Below are 21,708 nucleotides of genomic sequence, written 5' to 3' on the forward strand. Positions count from 1 at the left end.
ACGAGCTGCTGGATGGTTCATAAAATAGAAGCCGGCAGCGTTTCTGCATCAGCTGGCAGGGTGAGTTGCTCATACTTGGAGACTGACTTCAGGGAACTCAAATGAAAGCTGTCGATGCAGGGTTGGCAGGCTATGCCCAGCTACATGATTGTGTTGGTGGCATCTCAGGGCTCCTGTGCCAATGCAGCCTGCAGTGGAGCAGTGGGTCTACCCTGGGTTTACACTGAAACCAGTCTACACCCCCACTCTGAGGCTTCCCGCGGAGCATTTTTGCAACCGTGCTGCTCTCAAGGGCGATATTGTGCCATAAGAGGTGGGGAGGGGTTCAGCCTCTTGTGTTCATTTGAGGAAGCTTTGTCGCTGCTGACCGATTACAGTCTAATCCCTTGCTTTATAGAGCACTTTCCATCAGAGCGCAGTATTGTTATCCCCATTGTATAGATAGGAAAATTGAGGCACATGGGGCGGGAGGGGGTGACTTGCCCAAGGTCACTGAGTGGGTCTAGTGGCAGAGCCAGGAATTGACACCCACGTCCCTTATACCCCAAGACAGTGCTCTATCCACTAGGCAATGCTATCTGCCAGCCCAGGCATAGATTCTGGCCCTTCTGTAGTCAAGGGAGGGGTAGGAGCAGAAGATCCTGCTAAGGGACCTTGCTGGGTTAATCCAACTCTCCCAGGAAGTGCTTAGATCCGAGGGTGATGGAAGCCCTAAGGTAGGTAGGTACCATGGTCTGCCATGCTGGTGGCCCCTGGACTGAGTGGGCTGCATGCCGTGGGCCCAGTTCATCTCCCCTGCACCTGGCAGAGCAGGAGGGGTTTGCTCTGGTGTGAGTGGCTGCAGAAGGTGCAGGGCGATGGATGGATTGGCCATCTCGGGGCCTTCTGGGCCACGGAGGTGAGAGTGCTGATAACTGCCCTTCTGCTCCCGTCATGGCCGACCATCTCTCTGGGTGGTGCTGGTCCCCTGGGAGTGTTAGCGGTGGCGCTGGGTTGGATACGGGGTAACTGAGCCGTGTGATGACCTGGGACACACGCGGTCCGAGGAGAGGAGCTAGTAGACCTGCCCGGCCTTTGCATCTCAGAAGTGGAGCACTACCATGTGTCGGCGTTTGGCCAGCCCTTAGCACAGTCTGGTGGGGACACCCGGAGCTGTGCAATCTCTGTTCCCTGCTAACAATTCTCCCCCTTCTTCCCCCCCTGCCTTTTGCAGATGCCTGCGGCCTCTCGGACACTGCCCACGTGGAGAGCTTGCAAGAGAAAGCTCAGGTGGCCCTCACGGAGTATGTCCGTGCCCAGTACCCGTCTCAGCCCCAGCGCTTTGGCAGGCTCCTGCTGCGGCTCCCAGCGCTCCGGGCAGTGCCGGCTTCGCTCATCTCTCAGCTCTTCTTTATGAGACTGGTGGGGAAGACGCCCATTGAAACACTAATTAGGGACATGCTGCTGTCTGGGAGCACGTTCAACTGGCCTTACGGGACGGGGCAATAGGAGACAGCAGGAATTCTCCCCTCGCGGGCCCAGACGCAGCTCGGGAACTCCAGCCCGTTCCACCAGAAACCCTTCCTAGCTGGGTCTTTTGCTGAGCAGTTTCTGCGAGGCCAGAGGCTCAGGCCTGTGCGGTTCTTTTCCAGGCTGGAGTCACAGACAGTGTGATCCCTCACCCAGGTGTTGCCTGTCAGCACACGGAATCCCCTCCCCACCCACAGAGTGGGTCAGCAAAGGGATGGAGCCTTTACTTTTCTGGGATGATTTTTCAGAGGGCTATGGGAGATGGCTCTGGACAGATGATGACTGGAACCAAACAGCAGGCGGGTTGTGCGGTCGGGTTTTGAACTTTTTTTTTTCCTTTTTAGAAAAACCTCTCTGAAGGCAAGACAGGCTTGAACTCCCGTCCCTGGGGTACCGGCCAGCGGAGGGGGGAAATGACTGTGGGCTATTCTGCTGCTCTGCTCGTTGCCTCTGAGCCAGTCTGGGGCAACCGGGGCTGCAGGCCTCTCTTCCCCCCACGTCTGCCTTCTGTGCACGAGCTGAATGACAGATCTCAGATAAAATAGCCAGCAGCCGTCTCTGGCAAGAGCGTTTTGATCCCTAGAAACTAGACAGGGGGAAAAGAGTGAGGGGCCTGTCCTCTAGCCAATGGCTGACAATTATAGGGAATAACAGAACTACCCAGGGTCAGAGGGGTTAAAATAACCCAGTTTGGGAAGGGAGATAAAGCTGTATGCTCCAGGGCTGAGCCAGTTTGTGGTGGGGGGCAGGGGGAGGGGAAGGAAGAAGGGGTTGCATTAGGTCTTCGCCTGGGCTCTTGCATCATCTCTGCTTTCAGGGCCAAAGGGACCATTCTGCTCTGATCTGCAGCCCCCAGGCCGCCTGCTGTCACCCAGTCATACCTGCATCTAATGCAACGACAGGGGGAACCTAGGTGCTGGCCGTGGGCTGAGTCAGGCTACTGGGCTAGAAGGGCCACGGGTCAGATCCAGTCTGGCCTTCCATGGGGGATGAGCTCCCTGGACCGGACGCTCCAGTGCTTTGACCTGCCTGCTTCCCTCGACCCCTGTAGGCAGCAACGCTTCCCTGCTGTTCAGCCCGAATTCACCTTGGCTCTAAGCTACACGATTCCTGGCCTGGCCTGGAGACAGTATGTTGGGGGGGGCATTTCCTATATTACAGATGACTTCCCCCCTCCCCTCCCCTCCCCTCCCATTCATTTCACCACTCTGCTCAAGCCAGTCCCTCTCCGCCTGTGATCCTGTCGGGGAAAGCTAGCAACCTCTTTACACCGCAGACCCTTGTATATAGGAAACAGCATCTCTCCCCCAGCTCCTTTTTTTCAGACAGCTAGCTGGTTCCCTCTCCTAATTCTGCTGAGCCTTTGAGGAGAGATAGCGAGCTCTTAAATTGCTTAAAGGCTGCGAACATCTGAAGCAGAATCGCTGCATGGCAAAATAAAAAGCAGACTGCAATTACTAAATCCAGGACAGGTAGTGGGTAAATCACTCTTTGCAAGGGCAGGGCTGGCCCAGATTCAGGGTTATGAGCTAAACTGGTAAGTGGGGCATGGTTTATTTGTCCTATTTAAAAAAAAAAAAAATCCCGTTCTTGTTGCAATCGCTGGTACCTCGTGGGAATTGCTGTTGCAGAAAAGAACCTAGCATGGGGGGTCAGTGCAGAGGGAGGCAGATCTGGGGCAGACCTTGTTCCTGGACTTGAGTGGCCTCTGCCCCACTAGCCACACTGCTCCCCAGTGATGCAAGCCTGAGTATCCTTGGTATAAACAGACTCAGCACAGACATCCCATCTCTCTGTAAACAAAAGAAAGCTAGATGAGTGGAAGACTTGTCATTTAGATCAAGCCCTGATTCCAAACCCCTTAACTGAAATCAATGCAGATGTTTCTTACGAAGGGGTGCTCTGTTTGAAGAAGAGTGGGGAAGGCGCTGGTCTTCAACCATACGTGCTGGGGTGAGAATGAGCTGCCTGGATTCGAATACCTGCCTTCCCCACTTCGGTATATATTGCAGGAGACTTTTCAGCACAGCAGCCACACAAATTTTTGATCCAACTCCCCTAAAACCTCCTTCCAAGGAGCGATCTCATTTCCGTCTGTGAGGGAGGAGGAGAGTGACAAAGGCTCTCCATTAAACACCCTGGCACCCACTGGTTTTTAAAGGCCGGAGAAACAGCTGCTTTGCAGCCACCTTGTGGATTCACTTTGCCTGGAGTTAAGTCAAGGTTGCAAGGTGCCTGGGAGATACCAAATATTAGTATTACGTTCACGTTGCTGCACCAAAATGCTCTTCTATGGGGGAGGCGAATAGGACCCTGAACCTGCATTTTCCAAGCGTGACTAGGGATTCTGGGGACACCTCAAAGGGGCATGATTTTCAGAAAGCAGGTGCTGGGTGAGCTCTGAAAATGTAGCCCCCTTTGAGGGCATCCAGAAACGGTGGCATCCAAAATCTCTAGTTGCACTTGGAAAGAACGAGGCCCTGAATTCTGCTGTTCTATGCAAAGAGCCTTAACACTAAACCTGATTGCACTTAACCCCTGAGAGCAGGGGCTTTTGGGGCACCCAGGGGCATTGTGGGATATTATCATGTGTGGCAAACCCAGCTCAGAGCGATGATACTTGGAATTTTCAAGTAACGTTTGGTGCCACGCAGCGATTTTTCTGTTCAGAAAAGACACGCTGCTGAATCCTGCTCAGAATCGACACCCCATTCCGGGTCCCTAAGGGGCCAGGAAATGAATCCCCCTCCCCTCATCACCAAAGCAGCGTGTTAGTGCCGCTGTTGGACTGATTGTCCCCAGGGAAAACACGCCTGCAAAGGCCTCCTTAGAAAAGGGCTCAGCCAAAGAATCACAATAATAAAAGTGTGTTTTATGCTTCTGGGTGGTGCCTTCTTCTGGACTAGACTTTACTGGACACAAAAGCGTGACCTGTATCATGCCATGACGCCTTGTCCCCTGCTAGGGGCTAGACCGAGTAGAGACAATGTCTGCTGCTGCCTGAGCGCCTGGGCACTTCTCTGCCACATGGGCTGCCCAAGTCTGCTAGGTAGATGCCACTGTCCTGTCCCAAGCGGCTGTTCAGCTGCCCCCTAAACCTGCCCCCAGCTGGCTTTTGCCAAGCACCCAAAATGCCGCTGTCACTCGGCAGTTCTGAGCCCTTGCCCACCCAAAGCCGCCTGGTCCTGAGCGCGGAGCCAGCTCTGAGCAGCCGCTGGCCTGGCTGCGGATCTCTGCCGCTGGCAGGCCAGATGGCGGCTCATGCAAGCTCTTGAACGTAAATCACAAGTGGGCAACATCACGTAGCAACATAACACTAAATCTTACGGTTGCCGCTCATGCTCTCAAGCAGCACGTGGTTTGTTCCACTTACCTGTGACTTGCGATGCTCAGCGGCAATATTGCTTTGTCGGGTTGTGTGTGTGTGTGTGTGGGGGGTGTAAATGGCTGTTTCCCGACATTTAACCACTGCAAATCTAACTTTTCCATACCTAGCCATGGCGCGGACCTGGGCTGCTGTAGCCAGGGATGGTGTTACAGTAGCAGTCCGTATTATATGGCCCCGAAAACCTTACTCCCCTGGCCAATTCTCTGAGCCTCTGTGCTGTGGCTGGATTTTAATGTGATGAGCAATCAAGTTCCATCAGTCAGTGCCCTAGATTAGCATCTCTGTGTTGCCCACCCCATCTGTAAAGGGCTTTGGGCCTAATTCATCACTGCACCTTGCACGGGCCCTGACACCAGTGGGATGTAGGTGTAAAACACGACGGTTTTCATTGGGTGTGAAATCCTCCCTACTTTGTCCTTGTGTAAGTGTGCACCCAAGGTGAAGGGCCATGGAAAAAACAAGTCCATTTAATGCAACCATTATACGTAGGTGTCTGGTGGAGGGTGACAAGACCCCCCCCACACACTTTCTTGTGCTTAATTCAGTGCACGTGACTAAACCATAACATGAACCTGGGGCCTTTGCAGTAAAATTGGTCAAAGATTGAAGATTAAAATGCAGGCCGGGTTCAGGCTCCCAATTCCTTCAGCGGGATTAGGACTAAAGCTACTTTTCAGAAACCGTCTGGGCAGGAAGGGTCCTGGGGTTTTAAGTAACTTACAGAAAATAGTTCACATAGCAAGCAGCTCAAAGTGCTGCACACACCGCCCCGCCGGTGGGAGAGTGAGTATGTGTGTGTGTTAATAGCCACACAGAGGAAAGGCCCTTGGAGTCACGGCAACCAGAGCACCTAGTGCAACCAAGGGCTTCTCAGCTGGGGCAGGGGATTCAAACCAGGGGCTCTGCACCGAGAACTGCAGGGCTGACCCTTACGGCCATACAGAGCCCCAGGGAATTCAACTGAGGTCCAGCCCCATGGCTTGCAGTGCCACTGCGCACCAGCACAGCCCCCAAGATACAGCAGCACCCCCCCCCCCATATTCAGTGAGCCTGTGGGGCAGAGCACAGCAGACCCTCATCCCGCTTAAAGCTCTGACAGCATCTACAAGCCTGCGAGGACGAGCAGCATGTGCCACACGTCACCTCCCCCTGTTCCCAGAAATCACGAGATTAGCTAAAGACAATCAGGAGCTTTCACAGAACGATACGTTTTGGGGGACGGTTCCCCCCCCTCAGTTTCCTTTCTGTTTTTTTGAGCCTTTAAGGGTCACAATTTTCAAGCCATTTCTCTGCATCCACCAGGGCTAGAGGCTTCTCTCTTGAAACGAAATGCTGAAATTTGCGTGACTCCCATGCCTCCAGGTGCAGGTGCTTTAAGAAAAACACCCCACAATAAAAATCCCAAGCGTGGGCAACACAAGGGCTGGTCACATGGGTCTAATGGCTCCTCCCCAGTCCCAGCTGCTATCTGACCCTACCACACACTAACTGCACCTTGCAACCCTTGTCTGCAGGTCACATGGGACAGCAGCCCACAGGGAGAAGGCTGGGTGGGCAGGGGACTGAATCCACCAGACTGCACCAAATGGGAGTCCAGGCACCCACAGACCAACCCCCTCTCAACCTGTGCCCCTCATGACCAAGCCATTGGCACGCCTGGCCTGGCTTGCTTGGCTGCAGAACTGAAAAGGCCCTAGGAAGGGGTCCGCTCCTGTACAGGGCGTGAAAGGGGGAGCACCCGGCGTTAGCAGTACTCACCAGCAGGGAGCGAGAGGCAGCTGGCAGCAGGTAATCGGCCGCTTTAGGGCTCCAGCAGCATCTCTCTGCCAAATGTACAGGTCCGCCCCCCCTCACCCCCAAGGCATGTTCTAAGACTGCAGCTATACAAAGTAGCTATAAGAATGTAACCCTGAGGGGGCTGAGAGTGGGACCTCTGCCAGCCCATTGCTGGCAGAGTCTGAGCTGGGAGAGGTTGAGGGTCATGTTTCAGCTCTGCCCCAGACTCCTTGCGTGACCTCATCCCTTGCATTGCTCTGGGCCTTGGGTCCTCGCCTGGCAAACCAGCGGTGATGATTCTCACCGCCCACATGGGCTGTCAGGAGCATAAAGGCGTGACTGGTTAGAAGCTGCTCCGATACCACAGCAATGGGTGGACAGGCTGGCGGCCAGCAGTGACTGTATCAAATGCACTTGCTGTATCCTCTTCCCTTGCCCAATTTCTACCTCCAAATGTTGCTTCGTCCCAGTGACAAAACACTGACTCTGGCTGCAGCCAATTAAACATACGGGGATTTCTTTTTCAAGCCACACGCCGACTCAGGAACGAAAGGGAGAAGCGTTTCATTTTCAGCAAGATGCTGACATTTTAAATCAATAGATATGGTTTATTTAAAAAAATAACCCAGACATCAGACCCAGTTCCCTACAGACTAGCACACTGGCATAGGAAGTGCTGGCAGTGTTAAAAAAAATGTGTTCAGACATTCGCACCGTGCCGCCCAGCTCTATAAAACCGTGGCAGCAGGGGGGCGCTATTCTAAGACTGGCACCGTGATGCCTGTGCCAGCGTGAAATCTCACACAATGCCTAGCACGGGCTCTTGCTGGGGAGGGCGGCCAAACCCTGGCTTTTGCTGGCTTGTCAAGTTGTCAGGAGTGTGAGCCGGCTGTGCTGGGTGACTCAGGAGTTCCCTACGTATTATTCATCCCGGTGAAATGCATCTGCTGCCACACTCCGTTGTCAGCTCCACGAGAGAGACTTCTGCAGAACGGGGCAGGAGGTGAGGGGCTGGGACAGTCTCTGGAGCTTGGGTCTGGGTCTACACTCAGCTGCTGTGGTTGGAGACAGGCCGTCAGCCTCAGCTGGCTGCAGTGGGCTCCTTCCTGCAGGCTGGTGTGGAGTGCGAAACACACCTGGGCTCCAGAGCTCCAGCCACGGCTCTCCCATGCTCCTGGCTTTGAATCACATTGGGAATCGGGGGATGGAGGGGAATGATGACCGTAATCTAAGAGGGAGCAGGAGTCCTTGTTCATTGCCTTTCCAGAGAGCACGGATCCAATCCTGCGAACCTTTCCTGGACAGGGAGCCAGCATCAGGCTTGTGCAGCACAAAGTCCCCATAATGGAGTGAAATCCAGGCTCCACTGAAGTCAACGGCACAATCCCCACAGAGGTCAATGGAGCCACGTTCCACCTACCGTGCTCAGGGGGTGTCAGTGGTGCATACGCCTTGTACAAACCCTTTAGCACAGGGGTGAATTTCACCCACTGAGGGTCCTCGCACCTGAGGGGTGTCCGACTGGACTCACTGGGACTACGTGGGTGAGTAAGGGCTTGCAGGATGGGGACCAGCATGTGAGCATGCTACAGAGAGGCTCACCCTTTGATCATATAAAACAGGAGGCTAATTTATATACATAGCCACGTATTTACAAATTTACATCTGCACACGTACAAACCAAGGGGCCGATGCTGCAGCACCCGCAGGCGCATGCTTAATGCTCAGTTCTATTGAATTAATGACTCGCATGCATAAACTTAAGCACCAAGGATGATCTCCTAGCCCCACTGAAGTCACTCATTTCAACGGGACTAGGATTTCTGCTTAGGTCATTGCAGGATACGGGCCCACCAGAATCAACCAGAGCGCAAACTTCCTTGGAGTTTCATTTCTGTTCTAAAAATCACCCTCTTGCCCCCTCTCCGAGGCCCGTTGGGTTTCGGTTTGGAAATGGCACAAAGATAGAGAGATTCTGCTTTTGAAACGAATGTACAAAACATAAAGAAATCTGCGTCTAGTCCAGGTGTTTGGCATTCCTGCAGCGCTTCGTGGAGGCAAGGCGGCTGACCACACGCAGAATTTCTTCCCCTGCCAAAGGATTCCTCTTTCCACGCTACCCTCTCATCTTATCGTAGTCGCTCACCATGTGTTTGATGTGGAACAGCTTGTTCCGCAGAGCTTTGCTCTCCATTTTCTTTGTCTGATAATCAGGAGTCTGAAGCAAGAGCAAGAAACGAGGAGGTGTTAATGACATTGCAGGGGACACGGGGGCACATTCTCTCCGGCTCCCTAATGCAGCTGTGCTCTGGAAGCACTAAGCATTGTGGGAGCTGGTTCAGCATGTGTCATGCGTCGCCATCTAGTGGCTGGCCCACATAAGAAGATAAGAACCTCCCATTGCTACCAGCTAATGGAGTTATGTTTTTAGCTCACGTGGCACAGACTGATGCTTCTGGAGAGCAAATATTAAGAATTCAGGGCCAGATTTTCAAGGGCTCAGTGCCCACAATTGAGGCCAGATTTAAGACAATGTTCAGCACCCAACGGACTGCAGTCTTCAGTGCTTAAATGCGATGTTCTGAGTTCAACCCCCACATGTTGACTGTGATCCCAGCTCAGACCCCCTCCATTTGCAAGTGAACAGAGAGATTTTTATGTCTGTGCTGCAAAAGCAGCCTGGGATCCCAGAGGGGCGCTGGGTTTCTTCTTGCCTCGTGCACGCTCCCTGGTAATAAAGATTTTGCAACTAGCACTAAGCTGCCTTTTGGGATATATGAACCTCAATGGAAACCCCTCGTGCCGCAGGGCTGACTCTGCAAGGCTCCAGGGAATAAGCCAAGGCCAGTGAGCTCTGCAGGTCTGTCCGATCCCCATGGCAGGGAGCAGATCGGCTGAGTGAAGGAGGCCCCCTTGCTGTGCCGCAGGCTGTAGGAGGGCAAGGCTGGTGCTGGACGGTGCCGTCCAGACAACTCTGAAAGCAGGAGGTGTTTTTCCTCCGTCTCAGCTCACTGAAGCATGTTGTATTTCAAGCTGCGCCGCAAAGCGTAATCCAACACCGAAGCAGCCAGCTCAGGGGCACTGCAGAGGGAGGCAGGGCATTTCACTCCAGGTCATGCGTTTGAACCTGACCCAGGTACGGAGGGATTGGCAGTATTTAAACAGCTGATGGCTCCTGGGCCAGGCCAACCAGGTGCATTGCCTGGGTCCTAGATGACAGATCTCCACATTACAGAGCGTAAACCCACTGGTGGGTGAGTGTTACGTGCCCCCTTGGCGTGAGAACAGGAGTTGTTACAATGCCCGCCCACCCTCCTTCCACCCAGGGGATCTTGAGCTCAAGGTGTAGCAGCTCCTACTTTTAGCTCCGGAGGTCCCCAGTTCAATGTCAGCCCAGAGGGAGGCTGTAATAAAAGCACCCGCTACATGGGACTTCCCCCGCCCCCAGGCCAGGCTAGGGAATGGGGGCCTGATTCTGGGGGGTGTGGCTCTCACCGCCTTCAGTGAGAACGGCGTGTGCCCAGCAACACTCAGGACCAGACACAGAATGGAGCGAACTTCCCACCCTTAGCCGGGCCCTTCCAGCCACATTTCTGGCTACGCACACACTAAAGCCACGCTGCCCCTGTCCTGGGAAGAAACACAGAACTCCAGCTCCGGGCTCTCAGTCCCGACCCCTTCATGGGAGCAACACAATCAATCACCCCAAGGGCTGGTCTGCTGCCCTGCTCTAACTCAACACAAGATTTTAAACCGAAAACTGATGCAACATTGTGTGTGGACACCCTGAAATCGGTTTAAGCCTCATTCCGATGATTTTGCTCACCTAGGGAAATTGACAGGTGTTGAGCTAAACCGACAGAACCAGATTCAAGCCGATATCCACGCCGGCACGTAGGGGCTTTTGGTGGTTTAATCACATCTGGGTTTGAAACGGATTTAAGTTAAGCCAGTGCCGCTCGCATGTGTAGACAAGTGGGAAATGGCTAAGGCCTTGTCTGAGGACACTAGCTATGGGACGCTGTTTGAATCACTCAGGGAAATTGGACAGACACACAATCCCGAAGGGAGCTCAGACAGACAGAATATGCACAGAGGCAAGTAGCTAAAGAGAAGCTGGGTTTTGGAGACTCACCCGTTTTAAATCTTTCAGCCGGTTGTATTCCTCAGCGACTCCCTGAAAAAGAAAACCCGGAAGGAGAGGGCTATGTTATGTGCACAGCAGATAATTACCCCAGAGCCATCACTCGGCTGTGTACCTAACGAGGGAGCACAGGGGGTGGTGTCAGGCGAGGGCTGACAAAGATGCCCTTTCAGGCTCCTGTATGGAAAGCCAGCCATGCTGCCAAAAGCCAGGCTTCCCAAGGCAGCCCGTCACTGCATGCTGCTGGAATCAGCGCGGGCTGGGCAGGGGCTGGAGCTCGGGAAGGAGAGGAGATGTCTTCCAGCTCAGACTGATTGGGCAAAATTCCCTGCCAGCTTCCAAAGGGACAGGGTGGGTCCCTGAACAAAATAGATGAGCATCAACTATCAAATGAGACTTCCACCCCCCTTGGTGTTGCCCCTCTGCAGAGGGGTGAAGTAGCAGGAAGGATGCCCTGTAGATAAGGCACTGGGCTGGGAATTAGGAGACCTGAGCTCAGTTCCTGCCTCTGCCACTGAATCTCTCTAGTTCTCAGTTCTCTGGTTGCAAAATGGGGCAACACCACCCACTTTGTCTGTTTAGCCTGTGAGCTCTTTGGAATAGGGCTGGTCTCTTGGTGTCTGTGCAGCACCAGGCACAACGGGGCCCTGAGCTCTGCTGAGCCCTAGAGGCGCTACTGTGATACAACATCTCTAGACTCCATGTCAGTCGGTGAAGCACAGCCCCAGCCTGGCCCCACACTGACCTGGTACTGGGGGCTGTCTTCCGACAAGCCGTCCAGCTGCTTGCTGAGCTGGTTCAGCTGGTCGTTGATGTCGTCCATCTCGGCACACAGCTGCTTGTAGTGCTTGAGGTCGGCGTCGAACTCCTGCTTGTATTCCTGGCGAATGCTGTCCGAGGTGATTGGGGGGTACACGCTGCCCAGCCGGAGGAGAGGGAGAGAGAGAGATTAGACTGGGCACTCAATGGGGGGGTGTTCTGGTCTGGGGCTGGTTTGCAGAGGGGCTGAGTCTCTCCGCCCCCAAATCATTGCAATCTCTTTCCACGCAGCATTGTTCTTGCACCAGCCTTCCGGGAGCTGGCAGGTGGCTACTGGAATTACAGGAGGGCCGTGCCACCGGCCTGCCTGACGGGGGAGGAACACAGGTGTCCCCCAGATACTGCTGCCATGGTACATGGTGACATCACAGCATGAGGTAATTGGGATGCCAGCACATCATGTCAAAATGTCAGTGAAGCTAGCGTAACCAGATCTCCCTCCCGCCTCCCTGGAGTAGCTCTCCCGCCCAGGTCAAATGGGGCAGCCTGGATCCCCATCCTGATCCAGCTGCATGGCATAACATAAGCCCATAAGAATGGCCAGACTGGGTCTGACCAAAGATCCTTCTAGCCCAGTATCCTGTCTGCCGACAGTGGCCAATGCCAGGTGCCCCAGAGGAAATGAACAGAACAGGGAATCATCAAGTGATCCATCCTCTGTTGCCCATTCCCAGCTTCTGGCAAACAGAGGCTGGAGACCCCATCCCTGCCCAATAGGCATTGATGGACCTATCCTCCATGAATGTATCTAATTCTTTTTTGAACTCTGTTATGGTGTTGGCTTTCACAACAGCCTCTGGCAAGGAGTTCCACAGGTTGGCTGTGCTTTATGTGACAAAATACTTCCTTTTGTTTGTTTTAAACCTTCCGCCTATTAATTTCATTTGGTGACCCCTAGTTCGTGTGTTATGAGGAGTCAGTAACACTTCTTTATTTACTTTCTCCACATCAGTCATGATTTTCAGACCTCCATCATATCCCCCCTTAGTCGTCTCTTTTCCAAGCTGAAAAGTTCCAGCCTTATTAATCTCTCCTCATATGGAGGCCGGTCCATACCCCTAATCATTTTTGTTGCCCTTAGCTGAACCTTTTTCAAGCCCAATATCTCTCTTTTGAGATGGGGTCACCACATCTGCACGCAGTATTCAAGCTCTGGGCGTATCATGGATTTATATAAAGGCCATATGATATTTTGTGTCTTATTTACTATCCCTTTCCTAATGAGTCCCAACATTCTGTTCACTTTTTTGACTGCCGCTGCACACTGAGTGGATGTTTTCAGAGAACTATCCACAATGACGCCAAGATCTTTCTCTTGAGTGGTAACAGCTAATTTAGACCCCATCATTTTCTATTTATAGTTGGGATTGTTTTTTCCAGTGTGCATTGCTTTGCCCAGGGCATGCTCCCCCATGGGCCAGCCCCACCTCCTGTGGCCCAGCCTGTGATGTTAACGCAGCTATCTCTGGTGCTGGACACCCTGCCGCGGGATGGCCCCAGTAGCTGAGGCCTTGCAGAGGCAGCCAGGGGTCACTGATGGACGCGCCAGGGAGAGCCAGCCCCTCACCTGCCCCACTCGTCCTTGTCCCGCTCGTCGCTGGACTCCATGGCTGTGGTGTAGTCTGTCTCGTACTGGGACTCGTCCAGCTCGGGATTGCGCCTCCTTCTCCTCCCACGCCGGGCAGCGGGCTTGCTGGAGCTCTCCCTCCCCCTCTCCTCCAGCGTGCTGGTGCTGAAGGTCCTGGCGGGCTGCTCGCTGACCACACGGGCAGGAGAGCTGGGGGCGGTATGTGAACATGGGGCTCAGCCTAGAGCCAGGATTCTCAGCCTGAGACCTCCCCAAACCGCTCATCCATCCAGGCGGGACACAGAGGAACCCCTAGGCTAGAGCGCCCCAGCTCCTGTGGTGACCGGGGGCTGGCGGCGTGGCAAGGCGGCAGGTCTGAATGAAACAGGGAATGCAGCCCTCTGGGGCTGCCTCCCCGCATGAGCATGGCTATCGGTGTGGACACAGCAGCAGGGTGGTAGCATGAGCTCAGGGCCCGCTGGGCCGGCTGCTGCCCAGACATGCAGTGAGAGACAGTCGCTGCCCCAGAGCTCGCAGTCTGATGTGCAAGACAGACACAGGCGGGACCATTCTCCTCCATGCTGCAGATGTCTGGGAAATGAGGCCCAGGGAGACGCAGGGCCTTGCCCAAGGTCCCACAGAGCTGTGCATTGAACCCAGCGAGTCCCAGCCCTGGGCTCTAAGCACCAGACCCGCCTGGGCCGTTACTTCATCAAACCAGCAGCTTCCGAGCACTGTGAACCCAGCTGAGCTGGGGGAGGCGTCCGCCGGAGGCCTGAGTGGGAGATCTGATACAAAGGGACCCTGGGTTCCCAGCCCTTGGGACGGACTCACCTGCTGGGGTTGTAGGTCTCGGGGGAATAGTAGCCGTTCTTGTGCGGGTAGCCGTAGGCGCTGGCTGGGGCATTGACGGGGCCGATTGGCTTCTCGGAGTAGGCCAGCGTGGCCGTCTCATCGTGCATGCTGGTGCTCTCCGCAACGTTTTTCACCTGAAAAGCAGTCAGAGGCATTCAGCTCCCTCTGTGCTCATGTGCGGCCTGGAGTGTGCGGGGGGCTGGGTGTGATGCTGGGGTCACGCTCTGCCCTTAGCTCCACCTTAGCGAGAGCCAGCGCCAGTCGTGACCTTGGTCTCAACTTCAGACTTGGGGACGGCCTCGGGGCAGTCCGCAGGGTGCACACAGAGGACCCCAAATGGCAGCCCACTGGCTGAGCTGGGGACGGAGGGAGGAGCTCAGGGCTGGGATAACAGGGGCTGGGGGTCGGGATTCAGGGACACTGGTCGAGCTCAGGGCTGGGATAACGGGGCTGAGGGTCGGGATTCAGGGACACTGGCCGAGCTCGGGGCCGAGCGGGGAGCTCAGGGCTGGGATAACGGGGCTGGGGGTCGGGATTCAGGGACACTGGCCGAGCTCGGGGCCGAGGGGGGAGCTCAGGGCTGGGGGTCGGGATTCAGGGACACTGGTAGAGCTCAGGGCGAAGAGGGGAGCACAGGGCTGGGATAACAGGCTGGGAAGCTCTGAAAGATTCGTGAGGGGGATGCTGGCCCAGCCGGTTCTATTTGTTCCTGGTCATTGTCACACACCAAACCAGGGGCGGCTAATGCAGCCCAACTCCCGTCCAGTCTACAAGGCCCCACGGAGCTGGGATTGGGATCCGGAGCATGAGGAACCATCGCCCAGGTCCCGGCTCTCTGCCTCCCGTGTGTGCAGCCACAACCCCCTTATCACCATGCGACTGGCCGATAAGCTAAATCCGCACTTGGCAAACACCTCCCCTGCCATTTAACCAGCCTCCACCCTGCAGCTGGCACCACCAGGCCCCACAATCCCCCACCTGCCAGCCCAGCAGCAGAGGCCAGGGGAATGGGTGGGAGTGGGTGGATAAGTCCCAGACACGGAGGAACGGGGTTAAATTGTGTGGCCTACCCCCTATTCCAGGGCCTAGCTGAGCTGGCTTGCTATGCCCCCACCCGCAGGAGCCTGCAGTAGAGAACAAAGCAGTGGGGCTGCTGGGTGACCCCCTGGCTGTTAGAGGTCTGGGAGCTGCGGGAGCGGAGCGAAGGAGGTACAAGGCTCCCTGGCAAGGGAAGTGGCAGTGCTCAGTGCCAGGGAACAGGTGATTTGGGTGGGAATTTCCCCTCCTGAACTCCCCTGTGCCAGTGGGCCACAGGGCCAGTTCCCTTTCGTAGGGGTGTTTGCTCCCCTCGCTTGCAATAAATCACAGGGACTCAGCCACCTGCAGAGCAGCTAACCCTTCCCTCCCCAGACATCCCTGGGACTGACAAAGGGAGGATGTGCCGCCCTGACCTGAGTCCCTACAGGGCCCGTGCAGGAGACGCTTCCACCAGGACTCAGGAAATGCCTCCCGGGAGCGACCTGCACAGTAAATAAACCGAGCTGGGAGGAACGTGGAAACGCCCCGGGCTGGGAAACTGGTCCGTCCAGGGCACTTTGCTTCTTTCAGGCTTTGCTCTTGTGCTGATGGTGGGCTACAGGGCCAGATTCTGCCTATCTGTCTTACGTACGTCTAGAACCCCCAGCGCTGTAGGATCTGAGCATCTCCCAATCGCTAACGATTGATTTATCCTCACCCCTACCCTCTGTGAGTTAGGGAAATGCAGTTATGCCCATGGTACAGATACCACCTACCGCTTACATAGCATTTTTCATTGGCTGATCTCCAAGGCTTTACAGAGGTGGGCAGGACCAATAGCCCCATTATGCAGATGGTGAAACTGAGGCACAGAGATGGGAAGTGACACACTACAGGTTACCCAGCAACCCAGTGGCAGGGCCAAGAAGAGAACCCAGCACTGCTGGGTTGCAGCCCGGCACTGCACCCACTAGGCAATGCTGTCTCCTCTCTAGATAGGAGCCTGTAGCCCAGAGAGATTAAGTGACTCACCCAAGGTCATGCAGGAAGTCTGTGGCAGAGCAGAGAATTGAATCCTCACTTACAGGCCCAGGTCAGTGCCCTAACCACTAGGAAACCCTTCCACTGTAGTCACACAACCTTCCTCATGCTGCACACAATGTCTCACACAGTCAGTGGGTTCATTGGCCTCAACTGTGCAGTAGGACACTACTTAGCGGGAAATTACAAAAACAAAGTATCAAAATCTGGCTCTAAATGGGGGAGCCATAGATTTAGACGTTGTGACCTCGATATGGCCTCCTGGCCCAGCCCCCCAAGTACATCCTCCTCCACCTCCACCAGGCATCTGCTAACGAGGGCGTCCCAACAGAACAGATGTTTAAATAATCATTAAATAGCTCGTGTATGAATGGGAATAAGATTTACCGGGGGAGGAGGAGATGGTAAAACAATGTTAGAATGAGTTCATCGGGGTCTCGAAAGAAAGAGACTTGTATCAAGTGGAGAAGATGATGGAGAGAGATTGATAGTGTTGCCAACTCTCTCAACACCTCATGTTTCTCCAAACGCTCCAGCTCCTGGAATCAGGGCATTAGGAGAGAATCTCTCTTTTTTTTTTAAAGTCATGTTCTGAACTTCATGCTTTTGGAGGAAAGGTTGAGCCCACACTCCGCTTGACCCCCCCCCCCAGCGGCTCACTAACCAGAAGGCAAACAAAAAGCAGCCAAAATTATTATTTTTTAAAAAATGTCATAGTTTTTAAACCAATTGTGTGATTTTTCTGGGAGGCCAGATTGAGTTTGAGGCTGGTGATCAGAGAGATCGTTAGATACGAGAGAGACAAGAGGGGTGAGACGATATCTTTTATGGGACCGCTCCTGCTGGTGGAAGAGACAAGCTTTCGAGAGCTCTTCTTCAGGGCAGGAAAAGGTACCCGGAGTGTCACTATGAATTACAAAGTGGGACAGACTGTTAAACCCAAGGGATTGGCACACGTAGCTAGACCGATCAAATGCAACAGGTTTCATAAACGGCATGCCCGATTCTCCCCAGTCCTTGACTAGTTGCTCCTCTGCTCCAGTAAGATCTTTTCCAAATGCCTCAGGTTTGCCACTGCTTGCAATTACTTCCCTGGATAGCTGACGTACTCGTTAACCCCTTCCTTCCTCTCCTCACCTCCACCCAGCCACCCATGGCAGCTGTCTTTGCTCCATGCTGCCGTGCAGGCCACTGCCTCCCCTGCCCACTGGAGCATGAACGTCTGCTCTGCGCTATGTAATCTTGCAGTTGCAGGGCCCCAGCCCTGTGATGTTCCCTGCAGCTTTTCTTCGGGCATCCTAGTCCCCGACCTCAGGCCAAAGGCATTTCCTAGCACTGGGCCCCCAGGCCAAGATGTGCTAGGTTGGTGACACAGGAGAGGTGCCGGCAATGAGGGAATGTGACCACATCTGCTCTTGGAGGTTAAGGAAATGAGGATGGGCGGGGGGTATTTGTTTAGACTGAATCCTAGAAGGCCAGATGTTTTTCCACTTCACCCTTCCTTCCTTCCTGGCGCTTTGCGGCTTGTTAGCTGGAGCCTCTTGCCGGGGGCAGAAATTGTCACTCGTCTGGGATCTGATGGATCTTTGGAGGAAAGAGCTTCGTTCCCTGGCTAAGGCAGTTCCTCTCCCACCTTCCTTCCCATATGAGAAAGATGCAGAGAAACCTGGGAGCTGATCCTGGGGGAGAATCTCAGGGGGGCCTGGGAGCTGAGCCTGGGGGGAGAATCTCAGGGGGACCTGGGAGCTGAGCCTGGGGGGGAATCCCAGGGGGACCTGGAAGCTGAGCCGGGGAGGGTGTGTGGGGGAATCCCAGCTCCCACCTGCAGACTCCAGTCTGGGAAGAACTTGTCTCGTTCACTTCCACACCTGATTGGGCCCTTGACCCCTGCCCGGACTCAACACTGCCAGCCCTGCTTGTGCCATTAGACACATCCTGCCAGAGCTGTGACTACAGCCCAGGAGTCCTGGCTCCCCACCCCCATCCAGCTCTAACCCCTAGGCCGCGCTGCCTATCGTGCTCTCTCCTTGCCCTTGTGAGCAGCGCTGATTTGGCTACTCACTCTCCTTTGGAAGGTCGTATCGCAGCCCACACAGTACACATCCCTGAGGACATGCCTGGGCAGCACTCAGACCCTAGTTACGAGAGCAGGACAAGACCCCAAACAGAACAAAGGAGGCTCCTGCTACGGACGAGTCTTTTCCTCCAGTGTTAATTTCCCCATGGCTGGGTTTGTTGGTGCTGTTCAGTTCCCTGATGCAGAGATGGCTGCTTTTCTGCGTCACGCCATACAGCGGAGGGGATGCCAACTGCCCAATATGCCCTGGCCCAGCAGCACCCTGGAGGGCTTGTCACTCTGCATTAGGCTTTTAGGCATCAGATGCTCACGCTGAGAGGCAGGGAGGCACTGGAGGGGAGAGGGATGATTGCTCTGATGCCCCTTGGGTGAGTTCACCCTGGGCAGAAGCCCAGCACAACATCACGGTACCACTACACCCATGGCTGGGAATCCCAGAATCCTTTGCTCCCTTGGCATAGATATAAGTGGGATGCAAGTGGTGCCAAGGCTGCCCGCCAGCCCCGTTCCCGGAGAGATGAATTTCCCAGGCTTAAGCAGGGCCCAGCACTTATTCTGGTGTGAAATTTCACCCGAACAAGCAACCCCGCTCCCCCACCCCATCCCCAAGTGCCTGTGACCACACTGCCAACCAGATGTGACCTGGCGCCAAGCGATGGACCAGAACATGTTTGAGATGTGCCAGGCAAAACCCTGCGTGGCAAGAACTGCCCAGTTAATCATTGACGAGGGTGAAACTAAATCATATCATAAGCAAACATTTTTCGAGCACTCAGTGGACAAAGGGAAAGAGAACAGAAACCCTTCGTGTTGCTGGCTCCAGGCTCGCGGCCTATCTGATCCGATCCCAATTTATCTATCTTTGGGTGCATGCGAGATAGCTTGGACCAGCCCTGTTCTCAACACCCTGTTACTCATATCTGAGCAACAAAAAGACCCAAAAGCAAATGGAAAACACAAGGCATTTAAAACAGATGCAAGGAAATATGTGCCCCCTCCACTAATATATAAAATTAACCTGTGGAACTCATTGTTACATGATATTATTATTGCTATTTATTTAAATTGTGGCGGTAAGTCAGAGCCCCAGCCACAGACCAAGATCCCATTGTGCCAGGCGTACAAACACTGAACAAAAACAATAATACCTAGCTCTTATATAGCACATTTCATAACATGCAGCAGGGCGCTCACACCACTCTGCCAAATTCCCTGCCAGGCCACTGCACTTTTCCATGTCCATCTTGTGCTCCAGAACCTAACCTGACCCTGACTTTTATGGTTGCCTAGATCACCTTAAAATGTGAAGCAGATGAATCCAGTCACATCTGCCCACAGCCTGAAGGAGCAGATCAGAGAGATTTCTGAGCTTGCCCCATTGACCACAATGGGGTGTTAACTCTGAAGCCTACAGACGATGAAGCCTACATGTCAATATTGTTAACCATTTATAGATTCATATGTCCTAAGGCCAGAAGGGAATTATTGCTCTCATCTAATCTGACCTCCTGTATAACACATGCCAGAGAGCTTCCCAAAGTAACTCCTACAAGCACGTCTCTTAGAACAAATCTAAATCTTGATTTTAAAATTGTCAGTGATAGAGAATCCTCCATGATCCTTAGTAAATTGTTCCAACAGTTAATTACCCTCACCATTAAACTATTACACCTTATTTTCAATCTGAATTTCTCCAACTTCAATGTACAGCCATTGGATCATGTTAGCCCTGTCTCTGCTAGACTGAAGAGACAGTTATTAAAGATTTGTTCCCCGTGTAGATTCTTTATAGACTGAATTGAAGTCACTCCTGGCCCTTCTCTTTGTTGAGCTAAATTAACAGAGCTCTTTGAGTCTCTGGCTGTAAGGCAGGTTTTCTAAGCTTTTAATCATTCTCGTGGCTCTTCTCTGACCCCTCTCCAATTTACCAGCATCAACATTTCTCTGCTGCTAAAATGAAGGTGAGGACAGATCATGCTGCGAAGATCTGCACAACCTAAGGCAAGTGACAGCTCACTTTGAGGGCTCTCAATTTTAGTGCCATGAGTGGACGGGGCTTAGGAGAGTCCCTCCCCTTGTTTGTTTCCCAGTCTGGCTCCTGAGGGTACCTTTGGCACCTAGACACCACGGTGATGGGCTGGTTAGTAATTCCCTGATTTAGCCAGAGCAGGTTGGAGCCTCAAAGTCCCTATCCCTCATCTTCTCCACCCGCAGCCTGCGCCATCCTAGACTCACCCACTCTTCCACGTTGGGGCCTTCCTGGAAGGCGAGTGGCTTGTCCCAGTAGATATTGGGCTTCCCAAACTTCCAGATCTTGTGGCGCGTCTTGTGAGCAAAGAAGCAAATCACACAGAGAAGAATGACAATGAAGAACCCACAGACAATGGCGATGGCCTAGAAGAGAGGGAAAAAAACACATTGGCCAGGGAGTCAGTGAAATTACCCTTATGCCATCTGTCAGCTTGGTTCAAACCCAGCATCCTTTGCACTGCAGCACTGACCTCTACTGCTCAAGCTAAAGGAAGAACTCCATCAGCTGGTAGCAGCAGTAGGTTGTTGTCCTCTATGTGGATTAGCCACTAGCAGGAGATGAGACAGCCCCCAACCTGCCAGCACAGTTGGAAAAATGATTCCAGTCCATGTGAAGGTGCCAAAGGGGGCAGGAAATGAAATGAAAGGGAAAATAATTGTTACATCAAACAAAAGAGTCCCCCCAAAGGAGGAGAGAGACGGATGAGGAATTTCCTGGAACTGTGATTTAGGGGAGGAAGAGATGAAGAGGCAGCTTCTCGGGTTTGCGAGGCCTTTTGGAACTGGCCAAGCGAGAGAGGACAAACCCGGCAGCATTCAAAGGGGGAACAGTAGGATATCGGCTATGCTGGCAACAAATAGAATCAGCTTCCCCAGCTCTCCCTGGCACAAAGCAGAATCACATGGGAGGCGGCCACTGCTGTCCTCATTGCTATTAGCTTATCCTGGGTGGAAGTTAGCAAAACAATCGAGCCTGCAAAGCTTGCTGGGGTTTGATTCTCTGGGAGTGGGCCCAACTCAAGAACCAAAACTAAACGAGGTGATGCCAAAGCGCTTTGCAAGCTATAGGGATCCAATGCCTTCATATTTTACAGACTGGGAGACTGAGGCATACGGTGAGAGATAAAATGACTTTCTCAAGGCCCCACAGAGCAAGAAAAGAGCCCAGGAGAAGAAGGGGTTCAAATCCTCGCATTTTGGTGTGTGTGAGAGAGGGAGATTCCCCAGAATTTCCCACAGGGCCCTGGTAAGAATGTTGAAGTAGATAGAAATTAGACATAGGGGGAAATGACAGATTAGGTCACATCTGGTCCATGCATCGGGCAGGTCCAGCACAGCTCTTTGCTTGTTCTTGGTAGACAATATATAGCAAAGTATATAGCTCTACACGACTCTGGATTTCAGGTGGCTGGAATGCAGCAGGCTGGGCTAATCTTATCCTGGAGACAGGGGTGGTATCGGCAGCCCCACCCAGCTCGCCGCTT

The 21,708-nt window shown here is 53.6% G+C and overlaps 2 protein-coding genes across 4 annotated transcripts in view; one reads left to right on the forward strand and one right to left on the reverse strand.

Annotated features, from left to right (window-relative positions):
• Positions 1-4,389, forward strand: part of NR2F6 (nuclear receptor subfamily 2 group F member 6) — a 20,755-nt gene extending 16,366 nt beyond the window's left edge. The window contains exon 5 of the mRNA XM_030540190.1: positions 1,214-4,389. Coding sequence (XP_030396050.1) covers positions 1,214-1,488 — 275 coding nt within the window. The 3' untranslated portion in view covers positions 1,489-4,389. The remainder of the gene's footprint in view (positions 1-1,213) is intronic.
• The window catches only part of LOC115638526 (occludin-like), a 26,575-nt gene continuing 7,946 nt past the window's right edge, over positions 3,080-21,708 (reverse strand). For all 3 annotated transcript variants that reach the window (XM_030540187.1, XM_030540188.1, XM_030540189.1), the window contains 6 exons: positions 20,429-20,587; positions 14,038-14,192; positions 13,204-13,413; positions 11,563-11,734; positions 10,809-10,850; positions 3,080-8,891 (listed from right to left, as the gene is read on the reverse strand). In XM_030540187.1, coding sequence (XP_030396047.1) covers positions 8,790-8,891; positions 10,809-10,850; positions 11,563-11,734; positions 13,204-13,413; positions 14,038-14,192; positions 20,429-20,587 — 840 coding nt within the window. In that variant the 3' untranslated portion in view covers positions 3,080-8,789. The remainder of the gene's footprint in view (positions 8,892-10,808; positions 10,851-11,562; positions 11,735-13,203; positions 13,414-14,037; positions 14,193-20,428; positions 20,588-21,708) is intronic.

This window comes from Gopherus evgoodei, chromosome 22, assembly GCF_007399415.2.
Source record: "Gopherus evgoodei ecotype Sinaloan lineage chromosome 22, rGopEvg1_v1.p, whole genome shotgun sequence".
NCBI lineage: Eukaryota > Metazoa > Chordata > Testudines > Testudinidae > Gopherus > Gopherus evgoodei.